Genomic DNA, 17,665 nt, shown 5'->3' with positions numbered 1-17,665 from the left:
GGGGCTGAAAAAAGTGCCACATGCATCACTTGCTGACATTGATACTTCTTTATTTGTTTATCAACTGCTTCCTGCCACTTCCTGCCGCCTCCCAGCGCAGAATATAAGAAGCAGAAGAAAGGAAGTTTCATCTTCTTTATTCACTGCTATTCGCAGCACAAGAGACGGTGTGAGATCCCCAAGCGGGTGCCCTAGAGGTGCTGAATGGAGGACTGAATGTTGACGGATCCCCTCTCAGGTCTCTGGGCTTGGCTGCGTGAGCAGCGCCAGGTCCTGAATTCCTCATCTTTCCTACTCCGTGACAGTCCTCCTCACACATCTTCTACCGCCTTTCCCCACCTCTCTGCCAATCCACAGTTAAACCAGGCTGCAACTATCCTCAGAGACTCTCGTGGTCTGCTTCAGTCGAGAGCTTCTTCCCTCACGGCTGAATTTCCTTAAAACTCACTCTTCATCACTGAAAAAAACTTGCATTCCCTACAACATACTGAACAGGACCACGGATATTGCTAATGACCCGTTCTGATGGTCAGAGGCTGTGGCTCACAATGTGCTACCTCTTCAGGGAGGTCAGAGTCTAACATTCTTGAGTCCAGAAAACAGAATAAAGTAACAGCAGGTGATATCTGCATTTAACTGAAACTAACACAAATTACGCACATTTGAAAATGTACTACGTAGCAGGCAGTGTTCGTGGCTTTTAAATGGCTATTCCATTTTATTCTCACACAGATGCCATGAAGCAAGATTTTTCTCTGAAGAGTACTGACAACATACATGTCTCAGGTTCAGAGAGGTTGGGTAACTTGCTCAAGGGCTCATAGCAAAAACCATCAAAGCTCTGCTCTGAACTCACTCTTGTCCATCTTGTCTGTGTCTCAAAAGGCCTTGAGATTGACAGGCAAAAAGCAGTAGGAAGTGTGTGAATGACTGTGTGTGTGTGTGTGTGTGTGTGTGTGTGTGTGCGCGCGCGCGCGCGCGCATCTTCATTGTAGAAATCAGCACAGATGCAGGAGTTCCAGGGTGGCAGGGGCAGTCTGCACTTATGGGAAAGTCTTCCAAGTTTCCAATGTGTTATTAGGAAAGAAGGTGTACTCTAAAAGGGAGGAAAAGATATGAAACTAGAAAATCTCAAATGTCCGCTGTAGCTGAGCAACAAGTCTGATTCTGAACAGTAGAGGCCTCATGCCCTCAATGGAGAATGAGGCTAAGAGAACTAATAGGCTCCAAACTCTACCATTCACACTATAGTCTAAGTGACAGCGGACCCCCAAGATGATAACTAGGTACAGAATTCCTGAGCATGTGCAAAGGAACCAGGTGGCAGCTCCCATCAGATAGCTCCCCTTAAATCTCTGTAGACTAGGTCTTTGTATTCCCATTTTCCCAGCAGGAAACTGAGTCTCAGTGAGCTTCAATGACTTGCCAGACCTATCACCCAAGCCAGGGTTCAAGTCACTTCGCACATTCTGAGTCAAGAATGCCAACTCTTTCCAGGACCTGGATGTGCTTCCAGCTGGCATCTATAAGAAATGGGGCACCTGGGGCTGTATGTGCCACCCCCTTCCCGGGCCCTAGGGCTCTTTACCTCACACTTCTCCACCACCGGCTGCTGCCCACATTCGGAGCTGTTGCCTGCCACGATGCCAGCCCGCAGGTTCTCGCTGTCCCCAGTGCCCTCCTCCATGGAGTAGGTCCTGGAGTGGTTGCCTCGACGGTGCGCGGGCCCGCGGCCCTGGGCCAGGCTGAGCTGCCTGCGCAGCGCGCGGTTCTCGGCCTCGACCTCGCGCATGCGCACCTCCAGGCTCTCGCGCTCACGCTGGCTGGAGGCTGCATAGCGGGGACTGTGAGCCTGGGACTCCAGCGGTGACAGGGACACGGGCTTCCCATCTGCAGAGACACCAGGGAAAGTTTGAATCAGAAGTAACCGCACCTCCCCTGACACCCAATGCTATCTAGATAGGCTCCTTCCCCACTGTATTTCTTTTTTTAATTTTTGGAGATATTTATTAACATAAAGGAAAATTTAAAATAAACTTTTAAGTTTTTAATAGTGTTAGATTTACAAAATGCTGTGAAGAAGATAGAGTTCTTATATATTCTATGCCTGGATCCTACAGATATATTATACATTACATGCATTATTGTTATCTAATATATAGCCATATATAATCTTACATATCTTGGAGCACTACATTTCAGCCAATGAAGCAATATTGATACATTACTATTAACTAAGTCCATGCTTTATTCAGACTCCTTAGTTTTTTAAAATTTTTAAAATTTGTTTTAATTAGTTATACATGATAGTAGAATACATTTATGCACTTTGATATATCGTGCATAGATGGGATATAATTTCTCAGTTTTGGGAAAAGCAAATGCAACAAAAATTATGTATAAATACATCCAGAGTAAAGTAAGAACAGAGTTGAAAGCAGAATGACTTATTATGGTAATAAAAACTTAACGTGCTGTTTCAAGATCACAATCATAATGCAATCATTAGGACCTCCTCTATGTACATATTTCCAGGTAGACAATCTTAACACCAAAGCATGGTGAATATGGAGAGAGGGAAGAAGGAGACTGGAAGGGAATAGTATGAGGAAGTGGAAAAGAGCAAAAGAGTAAAAGAAGGAAGAAAAAGAAAATAATAATAGGACTAAGTGTATTGGGCTATTCTTATGCGAACTCCTATTCATCCTTCAAAACCCGGTTTTTAAAACATCACCTCTCAGGGAAAACATTCCTTCAATGCAGGCAAAATGTCCTTCAGCATATTCCAGCAGCAATTTGTACACAGCGTAAGCAATTTGTACATAGCATTATGAAAACATGTATCTGTCATGCCGGAAGGGAAGATGCATGTATCAATGCCAAGAGCAAAATAATTAAGAGCAACAAAGAAGAAAGTAGGAACATGACTGATCTCCCAGTTTTCTCAGAAAAAAAAAAATTACCACCAGCACAGCAACACTGCATGTGACAATCATCCAACCCTCCAACAGAAACCTAGGACACACAGATAAGTAGGTCCCTCAGAGTCTCACAACCAGAGGGTGGTTTCAAAACTCAAACCCAGGTCTCTCTTATGCCTGAGCCCATGCACTAACCATTTAAGTGAATTTTTGTCAAAGACCATTCAGATAGTCAAAGATTTTTTTTTTTAATTTGAACAATGTAAACCACCATTTCCCCAAGCTACTTAGCATATCACCTGGTATATACTAGATGCTTAAAGCATGCTGTTGAGGAGTCGCAAGGTCTGAAGACATACCCAAGGCCATCACTTCTTTCTATTCCCACTCTTAAGCAATCCCAGTATCCAGCCACGGTGGTGGCTGCCTCGGAGGCTGCCCAGCAAAAAAGTCACATCTCTACAAAATGACCCTCGTTCACTTGCCAGCTAAAAAGCACTCCTCATTTTCCATACTTTGTGATTTTTCCTTTTCCTGTCCAGAACCCACTGAGCTTCCAAACTGTCCCAGAGAGTCTCTTTGACTCACAAAACTTGAAGATCAAAGACTGTGATGAATGACACCCAGCACGTCTCACCTGCACAGCCTGTGCTGTGCCTGCCTCTGCCCAGGACTGTTTGATGTTTCTTTGGGCCTTAACAAATAGGGCTCCTTTCCTCCCCCCTCCTAATCACCTCAGGGTTAAACACCTAAGCTCCTGATTCTCTCCTGTCAATGGAACGAATATGACTCACTGAATTCCACTGCCTGGAACCACAAATCAAAGGTGGGGGAAGAATCCGTGGGGGCTGTGAAATCACAGGTTGATTAGGCTGCATTGTTAGAGAGCTGGCCGATTACAAGCTCCTACCCAAGCTTTTGAAACCTGTCTCCCTGTTGGGTTAAAGCCAAATTAGTTCCATCAAGAGAATGAAAAAGAATAGGCTGCTAATAGCAGTTGTATTTTCCCAACTCACATGGACCTATCAGGTAGGGTGGGGAAAGAAGAGCATCTTTTTCCAAGGGAAGGCAGACAGTGAGGCTCTGTGTAGTGCCTGCTAAGATCTGCAGGGGGCATTCATGTAGTCAGAAGTTGTCACAACACAGGTAGAAGTAGTCCCCATTACAGACGAGGAAACTGAGACTCTAAAAGTTTAAACTGTGTGCTGATCATGCTGCAGCGCCATGGGAAGCAAGCTCTCTATCACTTTGCAATAGGTCAGTCTTCTGCATTATTGTGCTTAATTAAAGGCACAGAGGCTCTGGGGCCTGAGAGGAGCTTCCTTCGCATGGGCATTGAGTCAGAAACCCAGGATGTTCTGCAAACTCAGTGTCCTGGAGACCCTAGAAAATTGCCAACAAAGGTCATCTAGATGGCTTGTTCTTTGAAAGGACAACCTCAATGCTCTGAGCTGCAGTTTTCCCTTTTGTGATATCAGAACATAAACACGAGTCTCACAAGAGTTATAGGAGGCTTAAAAAGAGAGGCCAAAACACAAGAAGCCTGTCAAAAAGGACTCCTTTGATGAATGAGCACCTCCAAGCTCCTCCCAGTGAGGGTGGGGGGCATGGAAGATATGGGTAAGATGAGTTGAGGTTGTAACTTAAGGTTGAAAGCTGCGTGTTCTCGGAACATAGGGCCATTGAAGAAGCCGTGTCTAGGAACAGGGGGCCCCGAGCCTTAGCTTCCTTGGATAGATCCTTGGATATGGGGCAGCCCTGTCTCCTGCTGTCAGCCTGCGCCACATCAGTGTCCACTCACAATCACCATGGAGGAGAAGCAGGCTCCACCAAAGGCCTGCTCGCACCCCAGGGCCCCTCCCACAAGGGCCACATTTTACACTTTTACATAAATGGCGATTCTTTGACTATGTGCTCCTGGGAATTGATTTTAACCTCCTGGGTCCACTTCCTTCCTATCCCTCATTAGGCCCCAAATGGCTTTAGCCAGACTCAGTGCCCAAAGACTGGCGGGTGTTTTCCACTTTTAGAACTCCATGCTTTGCCAGCCCTGAAGACACCCCAAGTAATAACTCACAGGACTCAACTCGAGGGACCAGTGTTGCCACAGGCAGCCCTTACTCTGTGCCCAGGAACCACCATGGAGGCAGTGCCCGGGAACAGCACAATCACAATTCTAGCTTGTTTCCTTTGCTTCCCTGCAGGATAGATCATCCTGCCCCGGCTCCTGCCTCTTGCTCAGCCCATGTTTCCTTCTGAGGGAAGCGGAGGTAGACCAGGGGCCCCTCTCAGCTCTAACTTTCTGTGGCCTCCTGGTCCAGGTGGACCTGCCTGTCTAACACAGCTGTGGCATCCCAACATCATGAGCGGACCCTGCTGCCTGTCACATTCCTAGCTCGTTCTAGCTTTATTTATTCAGACTCTTGCTTTTACTCCTGGGTCACTCACTTCTAGCTTCTGAGTCCTTTTCTTGAGGCATCTCCTGGCTCTTGGGGTGTGGGAACAGGGAGAGTGAAGACAGTGAAAGGTGGGTCCTCCAAGATGTGGTCTCCACTTCTCTGTCAGGCCGGTGGGCTTGGGTCATTCCCAGGCACCTTCCTATGGTTTCTGTGTGAACCACATTTGAAAACTCATCACACTGGGCAGGACAGTGTCCACATCAACGTTTTTCAGACTATTAATGGTGTAAAATCCATTTCCTCTCCCAATCTATCCTGGGCAAAGGTTGGCCTTAACGCACATGGTTAGTATAGAGCTTGTCCCAGGTAGAAATCACCTCTTGAACTCAACAAACTGGCATATAGTTGTCCATCAGGAACAACTACTGATCACATCCTTGATAATACCAAAAAATCCAGTTGCTCTAGAAGTTTCTAAATGCCTACTATCAAGCTCCATATGTATCTTGTTGCAAACCAGGAACAGTTTGGGGATGGTGATGGTTAATTTTATGTGCTGATTGACAGGGCTGTGGGGTGCCCAGATCTTTGGGTGCTTCAGTGAAGGTATTTTTGGATGAAATAAAAATTTATCTGAGTAGACCGAGAAACCCTTCTCCCATGTGGCTGGGCCTCACCCAATCAGCTGAAGGCCTCACTAGAACAAAAAGGCTGATCGTGCCCAAGGAGAACAGTCCTCCTGCCTGGCTGAAACAGTCCTTCTTCCTGGGTCTCCAGCTTCCCGGAATGTGGACTGGACTCACACCATTGCTTTCCTCCTTCTGAGGCCTTCAGGCTCAGAACACACTGGGGTCAGCCTCCATGACCATGGAAACTCATTGCTTTTAACAAGCATTTGTGTAAACATGCATGCGCACGCATGCACACACGCTTGCACACACCCACACACACACACACACACACACACACACACCTATTGGTCCTGCTTCTTTGGAGAACCTGATTCAGAGACACAACTGTCTGTGGTGAACGCCTTGCACCGTGGCAATGCCTGATACCCAGTCACTTTATCCCAGGGCCTGGTGCCATTCCTGTACTTAATGTCTGAAGAAGGGAATCATGGGAAGAACTGAAACCTAGACCTTAAAAATGGCTTGAAAAGTATGACACGTTTTTACATCTCAGTTATTTAAAGGGACATCTCGGTGCAATATTAAGAACCAGGGGAGAGGAAGAGACAATCAGGAAAGCAGGCAAGTCCCCGACAGCATTCAGAACAAGAAAGGCTAGTCTCAGTGGTGGTTCTTCCATCTACTCAGGAAGAACCTTGGCCTAAGCTTTCACTTTCCAGGGACACGGTGTCTCCATAGGTAACATGAGGTACCTGGGGTGTGACTTTAGGTATGGTCACATTACCCAGCATCAGGCTCAAGTTTCTTTCTCTACCCTTTCTACAGCCTCACCCACATAACCCTGGGAGCAGAGGAGTGCAGGCAACAGTAGGACAGGTCCCTTGGCCTTGGCTTCCCTGTCCCCTCTTCCCCAGGCTTCTATTTGGTAGATATACACACGCATACACGTGGCACATCTTGCGATCCAATAACATGTATCATGTGTTGTTCCGCAGTCTAGCCCACTTTGAGTTGAAAATGTCAAACAAGACATTATTCAAAACCTCAGTTGACAACATCTTTCTCCTCCTTCTAGAACTTCTTGACAAACACAAGTTTATGGCAGAATTTCAATCTCTGAAGCCACTTGAGATGAATGTTCTGAATTAAGAATCAAAACAGCTAAGATTCGGGGCAGAGAAGGTAAATTGAAAATCAACATCCATGCACTACCATGACAGAGATTAGGGAGTTGACAACCGAAATGTCCTAAGTAATTATTTCAATCAATTTGTGTGTGTTGACCCCCTCTGAATCTCTCTAGAGGGCTAGTTAGTGTTCAGCACTGTGTGGGACCCACCATTTGCAAGTGGATAGTATTATGGGGTTCATTCAAGGAGGCATCGGCTAGACTTGGATAGACTTAATACCCAGGGGGCTTGGGCCCTTTGTGCTGAGCCAACCAGACCTCTCTAGTGGAGGAAGCCAGAATCCCACACTCACGGGCAAACTCCAAGAGAGCTGTCCTCCTGCATCATTCTGTGGGTGATAAAGACACTACATCCCTAACCTTTATATGGCAAAATCTCCCTACGTACAATCTGTCAGCGAGTCCTGCCAATTCTCCCTTCCTGATGCTCAAAGCATTTGCTCTTCTCATTTTATTTCAAACATTTCATTCCCATGCCAAGCCTCACACAGGGGTTGTCAAACTTTTTCTGTAAATACCCAGTGAAAAAGTATGTTTCACTTCTTGTGCTGCAGGCTACATCATCCTTCTCACAAGAACTCCACCACGGTGGGCTGAAAGCAACCACAGAAATACCTAAACAAACAGGCTTGGTTGTTTTACAATAAAACTTTATTTATAAAAACAAGTAGTGGGCCAGAGTGTGTGGTCCCAGTTGGTGGGACCTAAAGTTTCACATTTGTCTTAGAACATGACTCTGGTAACCTTGATTAGCCACCCCTGCTCCAATCTCCCCTGTCCCAATCAGCCTCACTCACAGATGAGATAATGTTCTGCAATCCTGGTTTTACCACATTTGCAGCTTGAGAATACACAGAAGCGACCCCATTTACTTCAAGTCAACAGACACCTGGTCTGTTCCTATTGAGTACATGCCCAGTCCCCATTTTAATTCATGCAGCACTATAACAAGGTGGTTGTTTTAAATACTCCTATTGGTCTAATGAAAAACAGAGAGAAAGAGAGAGAAGGGGTGTGGGGGAGACAGAGACAGAGAAATGGAAACACAATTTAACTTGGTTATGTCATCCCAGCAGCAAACAGCAGCCAGAAAGTCTCGGACCCAGGCTCCTTGGCTCTACATCAATGGCTCTTTCAGTATCAAACTAGAAAATCTATTCATCACCCCTCTCCAAAAGAGACCAGTTGAATTTATGGTGGTGGTCCTTCGTGCCTTGTTTGCAAGGACTCGACCCAGCCCCAGTAGCCTGAAAGCAACTACAAAAATACCTAACAGATGGACATGGCTAATTCCTTCAGCCAGGGGTTCTCAATCCTGGCTACCTTGCAATTGCTTGGGAAACTTAAAAAATACTGATGTGCACAGGTTCCACCCCAGATAAGTGATCCCAACTCTCAGGAGGAGGGGGTCTAATTATCAGCATTTTTTAAAGCAGCTACTGCCATAAGATTCTCCTGTGTGATCAAGCCTGAAACACACAAGTGTGGCAATTCTGCAGAGTTTCCAGCTTGGATGCAAAGGATGTCTGAGCACTGACATACCAAACTACTGTGCTGCGCTCACCCTGGGTCTCAGTTCCTTTGCCACACCTTCTTAGAGCACTTACCTTCTGAGAGCAGCCACCAGCTAGCTGTGTGGCCCAGGACCTTCCGGATTTCCCAGTATCCTAGTTCCTCCAGGCTTAGGGACTTTTTGCTCCGACCCCAGCACCTCCCAATCTTCCTCTTTCCTGGATGAGCATCTCTTTCAAAAGAAAGGCCCTACTCCTCCAGGTGTCTGACCATCCAGTGGCCCCTGGTCCCAAGCTCCCTCCCTTGACCAGCCATTGGTCACTACATTCCACTGTATTTTCCAATTTCCAATTGCCCCTGAAGCTGTGTTTATGAACTATTTTGTATTTTCAGTGCAATACCCTCCTTTAATTAACATAAAAATTTCGCACCCTTTGCCAATGCCATTAGACACTTCAAAATCAATTAAGTATCCCAGCCTAAGTCATTTTAAAGAAGTTTAGAAAACTCACTTTGTTCTTAAAAAGTTTCACATTTAATGTATTTCTTTTTTTTTTTTTAATGTGATCAATGGCTGTCCACAGGAATGTTCCGGCGTGTCACCAGCTATTACGTTCTCAACAGTTTATAAGTCAGAACAAGACACAGGTCTAGGCTGAGCCATTCTCTCAAGTTCCAGTCATGTGGCCTCAGATTTGCTGTGGGAGGGAAATGTCAAGGATGAAGACAGACACTGTTGTGGGGTGAACAGGGCATGTTTCACCCAAAGACTCCCTGAAGCCATTTTCTGGAAGTTATCTTTGGCAACCGAAGTGAACTTCAGTTCCAGCAAGGGCCTTGGAGACCTTTTGGCAAGGACAGAATGGCTCTAAAAAAAAAAGAGTTCCTCTCAAGGTTCCAAAAAGAATTTGCAATCCAGACTGAAGCCTGGATTCATTTCACTGTGATAGCTGGGATTTTTTTTTTTTCCTCTGTGAAATTATTTTCAAGAACCTTTTCTCTTATAAAGAGATTCATTAAGTGGAGAAAATGAAGACATTTTTAGCACAAATTTGCTGTGTTCATAGCTGGATTTCAGTTACAAATGCTTAAAGTGTGTCCTAATGAGCAATGATGTCAGTTTTGCCCCTGAAACTTCTGGTTCAAAGATTCCAAAGCTTTAAATATTTTTTATCCAATATGCTAAGTTCTGGAAGTCCGAGACAGTTGTTCTTTGAACTTCTCACAGTGAGGCAAGCAGAAGTCTTTCAGTTTCTGAAGCTGTTTTTAAATCTAAATGATCTTTCTTATGGATGTCTCAGGAGTGTGAAGTAATGGACTTTCTGTTATTAGTACTCAGATCACTGCCAAACAAGGCCAAGATGGGGGAATGCAGCGCTCTGGTTCTCGTGGGATAGCTGTGTCAGGACTTCCTTAGTCAGCAGGTGGTTTGGGAAACAGTTATTGGGAGGTAGTGAGAAGAGGGCAGCCTGGAAGCAGCTATTCATCCCCAATCCCAAAAACCGACCAGGGAGTAGATCATAAATTCACATTCCCTTCATCTCTGGTTGCCCTCTGCCTCCAATGAGCCCATTTATGTCCATCCCTTGTGACCCAGCCTCACAGAGTCCTCCAGCATGAGCAGTGGTCACCAAGGCTTGGGTGAGGAAACAGCTTTCTCCAACCACAGGGTTTTTGTTTTGTTTGTAGATGGACACTATACCTTTTCTTTCCTTTTGTTTTAAATATTTTTTTAGACATTGATGGGCCTTTATTTTATTCATTTATTTATATACGGTGCTGAGGATTGAACGCAGTGCCTCACACACGCTAGGAGAGTGCTCTACCACTGAGCCACCACCCCAGCCTTGACACAATACCTTTTTGAGCGCTGTTTCATATATATGCAAAAATCGGACACAGTTCCTTTAGTGAACAGGTCATCAAAAAATAAATACTAAACAAGACCTTCGCAAAGTGTCCAAGTGTGATGTCAGGCATCCTCACCTGAGTGGTCAGCATGGCTCAGGACTACAGAAATAGACACAGACATAGTTTAGACTTTCTGCTACATTTTCTTTGGAGCAGCATTGAATAGGAAAGATTTCATAAGCGTTTTTCTACTAATTTTTAAGTCTCTGCAATAAATGTGTTATTTTCTATGAAATATTCATTTTAAAATCACAATACTATGTCCCAAGAGAGGCAAATCAGATGTGCTGCAGAGAGTCATATTTTACAATAAAAATGTATAATAAGGGTTTGGAGGTTTTTTGTTTCTTTTTTTTTTTTTTGGTAGCTAAAATCTTGCACAAATTAAGATAGCCACATGGGCTCATGCTTGAGGCAGGTTTTACTTACTTACTTATTTGTTTATTTATTGTTGGAGTACTAGGGATTGGATCCAGGGATACCCTACCACTGAGCTGTATGTATCCCCAAATCTTTTTATTTTTCTTCATTTTAATTTTGGGTAAGGTCTCCCTAAGTTGCTGAGGCTGGTCTTAAACTTCTGATCTTCCTGTCTCAGCCTCCAGAGTTGCTGGGATGATAGGTGAGAACCACCACACCCAGCCACGGTTTTCAATTTTATTTGCCATTAATCAAAGTGCCCCTGAAACAGTCTGTGGTCCTTCTAGGAGTTTAGGTTTTTGTGAGGGCTGACTTTATGTGTTCCATCTTCCTGGGGCCCTCTGCCACGTTGTATCTCCTCTACAGTCAAATGGCTTTTAGACAAGGTCACACAAACTCCCATTTCTTTCTTGGCCTTCTGTGGACGCCATGTTTGCAGGACACCTTTCACCAGGAGGGTCCGACTGTGACCTGCAGTGTTCACTATGGGGTTAGCCCCTGAGATATTCAAAGAAAGAGGCTGGCCAGGAGACTGACAGAAAGAGCCAGTTGTCAAAGACAATGAGGGCTCTTTATGGGCATTTCTTGCCATTAGCAATGGAGAGGCCTGTGTAGCTGCAACACATGAATTCATATCCATTTCAAAAAGAAACGGAAACAAGCATTTTGGTGAATGTGTCCCATTCCTTCCATAGCATCCTCCTGCTCCAGACTGCCCTGTCCCCTAAATCAATATCATCATGCCTAGCTCAATTGTGAATTAACAACAAGGAAAAACAAGCAAAAGCCTGCAGGGACATGCCCTTGCCTCTGTAAATGACTGTCCTCCTTTTTCAAGTCTTCGTTCCCTCCTCACAGTCCCCAGCCCTTTATCAGTCTGACTTACATTAAGCTCTTTTCCAATTCCCACAAGTATCTACATTGGAAATAAAAAGAGAAAGAAGGGGAATTAAAAAAAAAAATCCTCCCCCACAAATCCAAACTACCCCTTAGGAGGAAATAAGAAATGAAGAATGTGGTTTTACTGGAATAGACTTCAGGGGAAAGAGGATAGAAGATTTTATCAGGAGTTCAGTTCCACAAAAATAATGCTTTATCAGGATGGGCACTTGGCAAAGATAACACATTACCCAGAGCAAGATAGATGTTTGGGTAAAATGCTGTGCTAATACCTATTAAGCTCAAAACTTGCCATCTCCACTTTCAACAGATTGTTATTTTCTTCCAAGTCCTACTTTGGGGATTTTTTTTTTTTTTTATGACTTTGCTTTCAAATGTCTTACAAAAGCAAGAATCAACTAAGGGGCCTTGACTCAGCTCAGCTGTGAAGTGAAGCTGGGTCTCCTCTGGAAGTGAGAGGAGCCCTGGGCTCAGGTGGGGAAGCTCTGCCAGACACAGGGCACCAGAGAGAAGCCTTTGATGGTGAAACCTCCAGTACAGGGTCTCAAAATTCTAGTCCCAAAGAGAAGAGGCCTTGAAGGGCAGAGACTCACCTGAGCACAGAGACAGGGTGGGGATGTGAATGAACGGGTAGATTTGCAAAAGGAGATTTGCAAAAGGAGGTCCTGGCTCAAAACTCCCTGGACTTCTTGGAATTGCTGGGGAAATCCCTGGCACTTCATGATTCTGTCTTCAGGCTCTGAAGAGACCGGGGGGGAACCAAGGACCTTCACCATTAAGGACTTCTGGAGCCTATGCCCATACAAGCCCCACACTAACTCCCTGCCAGCTGGAATGAGCATTGAGTATCTGAGCTATTTCCTTTGTAGTTTGGCCACTCGGTGAACTACCAGTGCCAATACCAGCTCAAGAATTGCTCCCAGGAATTCTTCCCCAACCTGCCCAGAGTGAGGGGGCTCCTGCAGTCCTCTCACTGTCCCTGGATTTCCACAGTCCAGGTTAAGGTGGTGGCTCTTACTACATGTGCAATGGCTATTTCTGGAGCTTGCCACACATGGTGACTATCTCCTCAATACATATTAACTGGACATCTGTTGGGTGTTCACTGCACCAGTGAAGGCCACGGCCATATTTAGCAAATGGTATCACTGTATACAGGTCAAAGACACGGGCTCGCTTTTGAATTCCTTTCCTCATGTCTTAAATGCAGTGCGTTAGGAATTGAATGTTGGCCCAACCTTCAAAGTATACCCCTAATACAAACACTTTCCACCACTACCATCCCACTTCTAGCTTGACCACTTCTTACCCAGAATCATCCAACAGTGACCTGATGTGTCACTGGGCTTCAGTTCTACTTGCCATGCACAGCCTGATAACATCTAACAGTGGTTATCATATCACATCACACCACTTTCCTGCCTAGGCCTCCCCTCCTAGGGCTGTCCATCAAACTGAAAGCAAAACCCAAATACCTCAGAGTAGCTTATGAGGTACCACCCTAGGCCTCTAAATAGCTCCTTCTAGGAAAAGAAAGTTGCAGCCCCATGTAACCAAGCGGGCACCACAAGACAGACAGGAAGCAGAAGAGCATCAAGCAGAATCAGGACAGTAAGGAGCTTCTTTTAAAATGATGAACACCAAAAGAACCTCCACAAAACATACCAATGGCCCACTGAACTCTACCCAGGCTCAGTCAGAAGCAGGGAGCTGACAACAAGACCTGGTCCTCTATGAGATGTCCCACAGGGAAGCATAGATGCAGAGGATGAAAAGGAGAAGACTTAAGGATACAAGTGCCTGACATCTTGATTGGGCTATCCTGGGCACCCTGCCTGGGAGTCCCACTGTGTCCTTTTAAGAAGACTCCATCCTGGCCTTAGTGGTTTTGCAGAAGGAAGCTGAGTAAAAGAGACCATCATTTCTGGAGCTGTATGCAGTCTTGCTCCTGCAAAGAGAGATGGATCACTTGTGCCTTCTGTGGTCTACAAAAGAAAAAGGAGGCGGGGCCGGGGGGAGAGGCACAGGAGATAATCAGAGGGGTCAGGGAGACGCAGCTGCCAGATTCTGGCCAGACAGAAGAAGTACAGAATTGGAGGAGGCAGGGGTGGAACCAGAAATCCTTATCTGCAATCACTGCAGTCTCCAGGGGGGCCTGCAAATGGTTAACTCAGTTTTTCTCCCCCTGAGTAGCTTCAGCTGCTCATCAATAGAATCTCCAGCTGATAATTATTAAGTGAAACTTGGGGCTTGCATTTGCATATGTAAAGCACACTTCCCTCCAAAGCCACAATGGGAGGGAGAATGCACTTCCTGATTGTACAGAACTGGGGAGGTTTGGGTGGGGTGGGGCTCCAGCCTGATTTGCATGTGCTTCTTCATGCTAATCAAGCCAGATATTCAGCTGAAATAAACCCCACATCCCAAAATATGCCATTTGTCAAAATCCAGAGCTCAAATAAGAGACCTCTCTCCAGATCTGAGAAGGATGCGTTCTACCACAATAAATGTCCATAAGGGTTATGATTACCTAGCCTGGCGCCATGTCGGGCACAAACACACACACACACACACACCTGCCTACACACACACCTGGCGTGTTTCACTGCCTGATGGAATAGCTATGGGTTGCTCCAGAAAGATGCCTGCTAAGCCCTCACATATTCCTCACCCTTTTTAATCTTTGCACCTGTCAATGAAGATGCTTCAGTCCCAAAGAACAAGTGAGAAAGACACACCAAGAGCATTCAGTTCCAAGTATCTGATGACCTGTCTCTGTTTTGACATTTATCTTGGCTAGTGAACAGCAAAGGCTCTGAATAGCCTGTCTCTCTTCCTTGCATGGGAAAGGATGCCGTGGCAGAGAAAAATCTTCACTTTGGGAGGATCAGGAGGATACTGTCCTCAACATGGGTAGAAAAATCAGACTAGACCAACGTCAGAGGCAGGCCCTTCAGGCTAAGGGTGATAAGAAAGCCTCAAAGCGGTGTCTAAAATTAAGCCCGTCACATGCTGAAGACAGAAACAGACAATAAAATGAAATAATAATTTAAATTGTGAACGCTGGGTCTCTTTTCCTTGGCGGAGTATTTGATTCTCCCTGTGCCTCCTGGTGCTCACAGGTAAAAGGGGGCAAAAAAGAGCTCCCTTATACACTACACCAGGGTATGTGCAAGCTCTGCACACTTTATTCCAGTTGATAGCATCTGAACATGCATTCATTTGACAATCTTTTGATGTGGGCACAGGTCCCTTCTATAAGGATGTGCCAAAGGTCTAAAATTTGAAATCGCTTTCCTTGCATAAACCGAAAAGAAATCGTCCAACATATTCAGCTTCAGTTTCTTTAAAGTGGAGAATAAACTCAAAAGACATTTTTGAACTAATCAGGGAACAGAATCCCTTTCGTATTTTTATCTCTTCCCCCATTTTTTTTTTTTCAGTTGTCTTGCTTACATTTTCATTTGACAGCTGTTTTTAAGGCAATTTGCCTTTTGGCTGTTGTTCCAAAATATACAACTTGGTTTTTTATAGAAATGTTTCTTCCTGTACTCATATTTCACTGCTCTAAGTAATAATGAAATTATATTACTTAATTACATGGTAAAGATATAGCACACCAGGCGTGAGAGTATACTAAAATGTCTTTTGCTGAGCACACAATTTCACTGGTGGGATCGGCAATACCAACTGGCGCTAGAAAGCAGACTATGAGTTGGGATATCCCACTGACTGAAGGGTACTTTGACAGAGGTAGGAAGTGTCCCTGCTTATTGCATGTGGTTGGTTGGTTGTTTGGGGTACCAGGGATTAAACCCAGAGCCACTTTAACACTGAGCTACATCCCTGGCCATTTTTATTTTTTGTTTTGAGACAGGGTCTTGCTAAGTTGCTGACGGTCTCACTAAGTGGCAGAGGTTGGTTTTGAACTTGAAATCCCCTTGCCTCAGCCTCCTGAGTAGCTGGGATTATTGTGTTCTCAAGGGGAGGGGAATTAAGAATCTTCTACTGAGCACATCCCCCCTGGTATTATTGGCACAAATGAGATAATGCACAGGAGGCACTGAGCTTCCCAAACTAGGGATGAATTAAGGACTTGGCAAAAGTTGTTATGAGTGTCTGGATTATTCAAGGCATTTTTTGTGTAAACCCTGTATCCTGGTTATGAAATATGTGCCCCTGTGCAAAAGTAATACCCTTTGCCTGGCAGAACACTACGAGATCATTCTGTAGCATGTGGGGCTAAGGAGTGATTGCACTGATCTCTCAGTTAGTTGGTGCAGAAAGAGAAGGGCCCGGGTTGTACCCACTTTATACAGGGCAAGTGAGGCCCAGAGACCCACAGGCACTTCCCTGAGGTCTTGGGAATATTGGGAGCAGAACCCCAAAGAATCAACCCCCATCCCCATGCTACTGCCTGTTCCTGAAACTGCTCCTAGGATGTTCTGTTGCTGCTAATCATCTTTCAAACTGGAGTAGTATATGTGGTTAACAGAGTGAAGGGATCCACAGGAACAGATCTTCCCTTGTGAACCAGTAGTCAAGAGAGAACAGGTTTGAAGCAGCTGCCAAGATTCTTCAGCAGACTCTGTCCCTCCAAGTGAGACATTTCAGCCCACCTGCAGTCCTGGGGCCATAATGTGCCTTACTGATGGCTTCCAGGTGCATACAGGTACAACACAGGTGAACAGAGTCCCCTTGCAACACCTGAACTGTTGGGAGGCAGCTGCAAAAGGGTCCTCAGCTGTGTGGACCTTGAGTAAGTGACTTCACACCTCCGGGCCTCAATGAACTGGGAACAAACTTTTCTGCCTGTTTTACAAAAGCTGTAGGAAAGGCCTAGGTGAAATAGGAAACCTTACAAGAATGGAACACGATGTTCTAAGTGAAGATTAGCAGGCCTTCACTGGGATTAAACTACGATTACTATTACTATTAGCCAAAGTTCACACACCCGGTTATTTAATTCAGTAATAAAAACAGCCATCTGTGGTAGATTACGGCATTATCGTCTTCGTTATGAGGATAAAGCAAAACTGGAGCAAAGCAATCTCTACAGAGCTCAGAAAAGCCATGAGTTATTTTAGCCTGCTGGAGAACACGGTCACCCCTCTTCCTTGGCATCCATTATATCAGAAGGCTCCTGAGGTTACATTAGTCCCAGGAACAGACACCAAAAATGCCCAGGACCACTCAGAGGACCTGAATGGCCACCATCCACTAGCGGAGACCTGGAGAGACCTTTCCCACCGACTGTGGTATAAAACCCAGATTCTGTTCCCTCTGAGCAGAGCTGCGCCACAGTCCCCAAGCCTCTAACTCCTCTAGATTCAATTACTGCAACACAACTGTATATCCTCTCTCATGCTACAGTATGCTGGTAGTTTGAGCCATCAGGCAACTTAATATATTTTCCTCCAAAGGACAGAACAAACACATCTGAAGGAAGTTATACCTGCAATTTCTGAACCAAAGAGATATGCATATGGGTCAATGTCTCAGAACATGAATAAATGCAAAAGGATTGAATTGACCTCCATGGTTATTTGTGTTACAATCCATGGGGCATGGGGCCTATAACCAGTGAGGGCTGCTACATGTAGCCAAGGGAAGATGAGGTCACAGGGCCCTAGATACATGTGTGTCTCTAGGGTCACACTTTTACAAAAGATATCCTCCTACAAATACAAGGAGCCCTGTGCTCACCAACCTGACTGATACTGCTGTTCAGATTTTTAGCAGTTGAGAGGCTCATTCAACAAGGTCCAGTAATAGTCATTC

The 17,665-nt window shown here is 45.2% G+C and overlaps 1 protein-coding gene across 11 annotated transcripts in view; it reads right to left on the bottom strand.

The window, feature by feature from the left end:
- Large1 (LARGE xylosyl- and glucuronyltransferase 1) overlaps positions 1 to 17,665 on the bottom strand; it is a 506,960-nt gene that overhangs the window by 268,245 nt on the left and 221,050 nt on the right. For all 11 annotated transcript variants that reach the window (XM_077798432.1, XM_077798429.1, XM_077798430.1 and 8 more), the window contains one exon: positions 1,589 to 1,890. In XM_077798432.1, coding sequence (XP_077654558.1) covers positions 1,589 to 1,890 — 302 coding nt within the window. The remainder of the gene's footprint in view (positions 1 to 1,588; positions 1,891 to 17,665) is intronic.

The sequence above is a fragment of the Urocitellus parryii genome, chromosome 5 (assembly GCF_045843805.1).
Source record: "Urocitellus parryii isolate mUroPar1 chromosome 5, mUroPar1.hap1, whole genome shotgun sequence".
Taxonomy (NCBI): domain Eukaryota; kingdom Metazoa; phylum Chordata; class Mammalia; order Rodentia; family Sciuridae; genus Urocitellus; species Urocitellus parryii.
Note: the sequence above shows the minus strand (reverse complement) of the source record. Positions and strands in the feature narration are given on the sequence as shown.